Source organism: Myotis davidii, unplaced genomic scaffold (genome assembly GCF_000327345.1).
Source record: "Myotis davidii unplaced genomic scaffold, ASM32734v1 scaffold271, whole genome shotgun sequence".
In the NCBI taxonomy this organism is placed as follows: Eukaryota; Metazoa; Chordata; class Mammalia; order Chiroptera; family Vespertilionidae; genus Myotis; species Myotis davidii.
The window spans coordinates 9,457-16,511 of NW_006284839.1; the positions used below are offsets into that span (position 1 = coordinate 9,457).

The 7,055-nt window shown below is 37.1% G+C and overlaps 1 protein-coding gene across 4 annotated transcripts in view; it reads right to left on the reverse strand.

The window, feature by feature from the left end:
• Window positions 1-673: 673 nt before the first annotated feature.
• The window catches only part of HELLS (helicase, lymphoid-specific), a 51,683-nt gene continuing 45,301 nt past the window's right edge, over window positions 674-7,055 (reverse strand). For 2 of the 4 annotated variants that reach the window (XM_006755079.1, XM_015557912.1), the window contains 5 exons: window positions 5,500-5,616; window positions 5,038-5,197; window positions 2,506-2,602; window positions 2,343-2,419; window positions 674-1,238 (listed from right to left, as the gene is read on the reverse strand). In XM_006755079.1, coding sequence (XP_006755142.1) covers window positions 1,144-1,238; window positions 2,343-2,419; window positions 2,506-2,602; window positions 5,038-5,197; window positions 5,500-5,616 — 546 coding nt within the window. In that variant the 3' untranslated portion in view covers window positions 674-1,143. Of the gene's footprint in view, window positions 1,239-2,342; window positions 2,420-2,505; window positions 2,603-5,037; window positions 5,198-5,499; window positions 5,617-7,055 lie in introns of those variants that run through there. The other 2 variants (XM_015557903.1, XM_015557908.1) reach the window with 2 other exon arrangements.

The following is a 7,055-nucleotide window of genomic DNA, read 5'->3' on the forward strand; positions in this document are numbered from 1 at the left end:
ATATTAGAACTTCTAAGCAACCATGGTTCTGATGATCAGTCAGTCTGTAATTGGTAAACATTTTGTTTTTGTTTTTTAAAAAAGCCCACAAAAACCTGCTCTGTAGTCTGTTCTTTTAATATTTTCTCAAAACAGGGTTTCTCTGGGATTCCTAATCTCACTACCTTAAGATGGAGATAATCTGATCTGATCTACATTTAAAGATACATGGCAGCAATAATATTCTCTCATGAAACAATCTACACAGCAATGTATGGTTCAGGGAGCATTCAAGATTTCTCTTCCTCATAGCCTGATATACAGACAGGGCCATAAACTATTACATTATGCTCCTCTATTAAGAATCTTGCATTATTTATATTCCTAGGTCTTATTTTCTCTCTCATGCTACTCCCACCCCCAATTACTATAGATTTTAAGGGTCCCATCACACTTTGTTCTATTCTTTTGAATGATATATTGCAACCTCCAGTTTCAGGTCGCTGATCAAGACCCTACATTATATTCCAGAGCCTCCTCTGCATTAACCCAATAGCAGTTGAAATCTTTGTAAGGCATATAAGTATAATCTTAATGATGGGAACCAAGTCAGGTAAATAATGAATCACATTGCATGTCAAGACTCTTGCTATTTCACCTGAGCCATTCTTTCTGAAAAAATAATTTAATGAGATCATCTGAAAATGAATATTTATTTGGTAAACATTTTATAGAAATAGACCCTAAAATCAAACCATTTCTTAAACGGACAGCACAATCCCAATTTTTCCCCCATTAAAAGCCTACTCCACAAATGAAGTACCAAAAGTCCAGAAACTGTATTGCTAAAGAGGGGAAATGAGGGAGAAAGACATTGAACTTCCATAGGAAGACTGTATTATCTCTGGCAGTGGTTAAGTACACATCAGGCTGTACTCAAGGGCACTACTGAGTCTGAAAACTTAACTGGAAATCTCAACTTAATACTTCTTTGTTCTTAATAAGGCTCAGAAAATTACCACTTATCAATTATGCAATGTTACATTATGTAAACTGATATAATGATATAAATCAAAAAGTTAAGTAGGCATTCTGCATTTTAACACCAATATAGGTAAATCTGTAGATGTAAATAAGAATTTAAAGACATTCTTTAGCTCAAATTTAAAACAAACATTCAGAACTGGAATCTTCAGAGTTTTCTAATATCTTGAAAATTCCCATCTTCTCTTTAATTGTTCCTGAGGCATTCATTTGATCTAAGAGAAAAATATTAGAACAAGTATTTATTCTTTAAAATATGTTAAGAACCTAAAGAGGAATATTTAAAAAGATGTCCAATATGTTGCTTTCAGATGTGAGTCACCTGTTGAAAATTTGAAACACATAGAAATATGGGCCCCTTTATTCTTAATCAGAATTAAGGTTACTATTTTCTTATTACAAATAGAACAGGACTCCAGGGGACACACAACACAAACTGAAACATCAGTTTGCTAATTAAAATAACTTATGCTAAATTTAAGATATCCAGAGAAATAAACAGAATATCTATTTGAATTGTGTCTTCAGAGATGTATTTTAAAAAGTGCCCTAACTGGTTTGGCTCAGTGAATAGAGCGTTGGAATGTGGACTGGAAGGTCCGGGGTTGGATTCCAGTCAAGGGCACATACTCAGGTTGTGGGCTCAATTTCCAGTAGGAGGTGTGCAGGAGGCAGCTGATTGATGATTCTCATCATTAATATTTCTCTCTCCCTTCCTCTCTGAAACTGATAAAAACACATTTAAAAGTAATTCTAGCTAATAAAGAAATGGCAGGGGGAAAAAAAAACCGTTTTGCCATCCTTAAGGAATATAGGTTTTTAATCATCATCAGCAATGGATGCTAAAACCATTAGGTTAAAGAAAAGGTTGACAGAAAACCACAGATTGAATCTGCTCATCAATGTTAGCTCATTGAAAATAAACTCATATTATGTGTCTCCTGGTATGATTTAAAATAGAACAAAGAAAGCACTGGTATTCCTAAGATATAGAACCTGGATGCAATTACTCATACAGAACTCTTTACATAAGCTATTTACCACTTTACAAATCTGAGTATGGGTTGGATATTAGTGCCAATTCTCTTACATGTAATAATGACATAATGGCTATGTTTGAGAACATGTTCTTCTTAGTAAATGATGCATGAGAAAGATGGGTAAAACATAATTTAAAAATTCTGACAAAGAATAGCAATGAGAGTGTTATGAACTACTGAGGATGAATGAATTATATATAGAGCCACATTATACTATTCTCTATGGTTATGTGTAGGTTTTAAAGTTTCCATGAAAATAAAAACATAAGAGATATTTACCAATGAGATCACTTCGATCTAACAACAATTCTAGATCTTCATCGCTGATAACCTTCTCTCTTGATCCTTTTACTTCCCTATAATAGAAAGCAAACTTTTTTTATCTATATGATACATCAAAACCATGAATTACATTTTTCTCAACAACAACAACAAATCGTACCTCTCATAATCTCTAGATTTTAACAATTCCATTAATTCCTTAGGGTCTAGGAAACTCTTAGATGGATTTAATCCAGATCGACCACCTTTGAAATGATCTAGAAAAAGTATTCAAGAAATTCAAAATTGTTTTTAAAACCAAAAATACATCACAAAGCAATTAGAGTGGCTTACATTAAAAAAGACAGATGAGACCAAATATTGGTAAAAAAGAAAAGCAACCGAAATTCTTGGGAAAAGTTTGATCGTTTCCTATAGGTAAACGTATACCCATCCTAAGACCCAGAACAAATAAATGCGTATGTCCACAAATACCTGTACAAATATCAGATTTTTTTTAAAAAGAGAATATATCTTTATGACCTTGGGGTAGGCAATGAGTTTGTGTGGTTTTTTTTAATATATTTTATTGATTTTTTACAGAGAGAAAGGAAGAGGGATAGAGAGTTAGAAACATCGATCAGCTGCCTCCTGCGCACCCCCCACTGGGGATGTGCCTGCAACCAAGGTACATGCCCTTGACCGGAATCGAACCTGGGACTCTTCAGTCCACAGGCCGACAATCTAGCCCAGCCGTAGGCAAACTACAGCCCTCGGGTCGGATCCGGCCCACAGAGCCGAAAGAGCGGAGGGTTCTCTTGCTCTCCCCTCCGCTCCTTCACCAGCAGCAGTGTTAACATGGCAACGTCAGGAAACACGGCCGCAGCTCCTTCTTCTGAGTCCAGTTTAAGAACCCATTGTGGCCCTCGAGTCAAAAAGTTTGCCCACCCGTGCTCTCGCCACTGAGCCAAAGTGGTCAGGGCAGCAATGAGTTTTTTTTTAATATACTTTTATGAATTTCATAGAGGAAGGGAGAAGGAGATAGAAACATCAATGATGAGAATTATTGATTGGCTGCCTCCTGGGATGCCTCCTACTGGGGCTTAAGCCACAACCCAGGCACGTGCCCATGACCACAATCAAACCTGGGACCCTTTAGTCTGCAGGCCAATGCTCTCCCCGAGCCAAACCAGCTAGGGCCAAACATCCTATTTTTATGAATAAGAATCTACATCTGGAAATAACTCAAACACCAATCAACTGAAAAATGGATAAATGAACTATTCAGAAATCATTTAAACAAATACCAAACTTCTAATACACACACAACACAGATGATTTTCAAAATATTATGTTGAGCAAAAGTAGGTAGATAAAGAACATACACAGACAAAGGATGCAGTAGGAAACCTACTTGAACATGGAAATGTCAGTGACTTTGACCTAGACTAGAGCACTGGCCGGCAAACTGCAGCCCCTTGAGTGTGGCTATTCCACAAAATACCACGTGTGGGCGTGCACGTACAGTGCAATTGAAATTTCGTGGCCACACTCAAGGAACCAGAGCCACATGTGGCTTGCATGCCACAGTTTGCCGGCCACTGGACTATAGGATTGCTACATGAGTATATAAAAGTCAAAATTCATTACTGTATATTCAAACTCTGTATGTATATTATACCTCAATAAAACAGTCAATACTTATTAAACTAATTTCAAATCATTTAAATTTTAATCTTTCAATGTATTGAAAACAGAACTTAGGGAAATAAAACTATAAACTTTACTAAATTCCCATCAAATTCCTAAAGCAGCACAGGCAAAAATTTAATTTGTACAAAATCTTAAGTGAGAACTTAACTATATTTGCAAGTAGGAAAGTAGCATAGTATAAACTGACAGTAATTTTCAACATTTCTTCAGGCTTCACAACTAACAGGTAATTTTCTACTTTTCTTAAGGTAGCCATCAAGTCATTTATTCAAAGATAATTTTATATTGAATGAAAGAATTTCTCCAAGGAATCTCAAGGAACAGAACAAAGAATACCAAGGTCTCACTAACTTCATTTTCCCTACTCCTCAAAATCTTTTCTAGATTAAAAAACACTTTTTAAAAATACTATAATCAAAAGTATGAAAAGGGCATGGTGGAGTCAAATATTTTTTGAACTAGTAGTTCAACAAAGTAAATTGGTTTCTTTTAACATCCTAAAATTTAGTATATTAAACTTGCAAGAAAAGGCAAGCAAGTTTTCTTAATCCTTTTGAAAAAGCTCTTATCAAGAATTAAGTATCAATGCTCGGCTGATGTGATCCACGAACCAGGAGGTCAGGGCACATGCCTGGGTTGCTGGCTCGATCCTCTGTAAGGGGTAGCGGGAATCAATGATTCTCTCATCATTGATATTTCTCTCTCGGAAATCAAAACAAATTTAAAATAAAAAGAATAAGCATCAACATCATTTCAAATCCCTGTGACATATTTCAGATAGGCACTTTGAAATTATCCCTTTGTTCCTCATCTCAAACTCCCTAATGTTTTCCTTTTACATCTATGGTCACCAACTTAGGTCTTTACAGCTTCAAATTTCCTTCTGCCTGTTTAATAAATCCTGCACTAACCAAGCTCACTCATTTCTTTTACAAAGAAAATAACACAAATCCACAACACACAACAACTGAAGCAAAAAATACTAGAAAGTGGCATTTACTTTTGTGGATGATCAACTTCTCCAATTTTCTTTTAGCAGCTGCTCTTTCCACAATTTTCTGATCAACAGTGTTTGCTGTAACAAGACGATATACAACAACTGGCTTTGTCTGACCAATTCTATGACATCTATCCTGGGCCTGAAGATCAGACTGGGGGTTCTTAAAGAAAAATAACATTGAACAATGTAAGGTTGATATTATTTAAATTTATACGTACTATGTGTGGATAAAGTCAACATGCACAATCTAATCAAAAACTTTTAAATAGTGCCTTAATTTAGACTTCTACAATGGCTTGATAGAGCATGTTCAAGCCTTCACACACAGGACACCGGATAAATTATTTACTTAAAATGGATACCTTTTCAAACCAGATAAATGAAACTGCAAAGCATACAATGAAAGATTTAAAAAATTCAGAATGTAATAATAATCAGCACATTATTATACTTGCAACTTACCCAATCACTATCATAAATGATAACTGTATCTGCTGCAGTCAAATTAATGCCCAGGCCGCCAGCTCGTGTACTCACTAAGAAGATAAACACCTCTGGATCTGTGTTAAAGTTGTGCATCTAAAAGCAAAACAGGATGTGAACACAGGAATTAAGAAACCAACTTCTGTCTGCAAAGAGGTTAGGTGCTGCATGTGGAGCATCTCACAGCCATGTGTTTACCAGGAAAGGAAGGGGGAGGTCAGTGGTGGGCTCTTCAAACTGGGTATGAGTTCTTCAGCATCCAAAGGACTTTTGATGAGTGGTATATACTGAAAACCCCCAAACCATAAAAGGTGAAAAAGACCAATTTTCTGAAAAGACAAAATTGCTGAAGACACACTTCTCACAACACACAGAAATCATAGGCCTATTTCCCAGATTGTGGCAAAAAACTAGGGGCCCTAGGATATACTGATCAATTTGAACTTCAGAGGGGCTTGAGACTGAATAGCGCAGGCCAGATACACAGTGCTCCAAGCCTACTTGACCCTTAATAGAAACTTGGGACATCAAGGTTCAGGTGAGTTTCCCTGGTTTACTTAACATGTGTTATTATAAATTGTTGCTGGGATAATTAAGTGCTGCCTGTGTGACTCCATTACAGACTCACATCTACTCTCTCCTGGACTTTACCTATGTAACTTTTCTCTTTGCCAATTTTAATCAGTATCCTTTCACTGTAATAAACCATAACCATGAGAGAGATTAAGGAAAATATAAACACTTTAAACAAAAACACAGATTATTTTTAATTACAACTAATAAAGGTGTATCCAAAGGAGGTCAAATCAATCATTGGACCTATAAAACAACTCTTAGGCCTGGAAGGGTGGCTCAGTTGTTTGTAGTATCGTCCTGTACACCAAAAGGTTGCGGGTTCGATTGCTGATTGGGGTGTGCATGGGAGGCAACTGATCAATGTTTCTCTCACACAAAATTTTTTCTCTCTCTCTCTAAAAATCAATAAACACATCCATGGGTAAGTGTTGGGAGCCATTAGAAATATTGGCTTAGACAAAGCCATCTTAAGAACTATAAGTTTCTGGTTCCTTCGGAAACTCCTAATTACCAGAAACCACCTGTGTCTTGCAAATTGGCCAGGAGTTAAAAGATAACCTACCCTCACCCTAAGTACACAACTGCTAAATCTCCGCTGACAATCACACATCTCCACTGATAAGCACAGCCATCCCGAGCCTACTAAATCTCTAGTGATAGGATACTGCCCATAGACCCCTTTACCCACCCCCCCGTCCCTAAAACAGTATATATTCTGCCACTGTAAGAATAAAGTTTGAGGCTTGATCAGAATCCTGTCTTGCCTCCATTCTTTCGTGTCCCTTGCTTGTCTCATTCTCCTAGGGTGTCTCTTGGTTCCCTCATTGTTGTCCCGCAGGTCGGGACACAGGTGCTGAGGTAACTCTCCATAGAAGGCCTGGGCCCCTGCTCTCCTATTCCCTTGCCCAGACTGTACCTGGAACAGCCAGTATCCCTCAAGGCCCTGCTGTCTCTGCTCA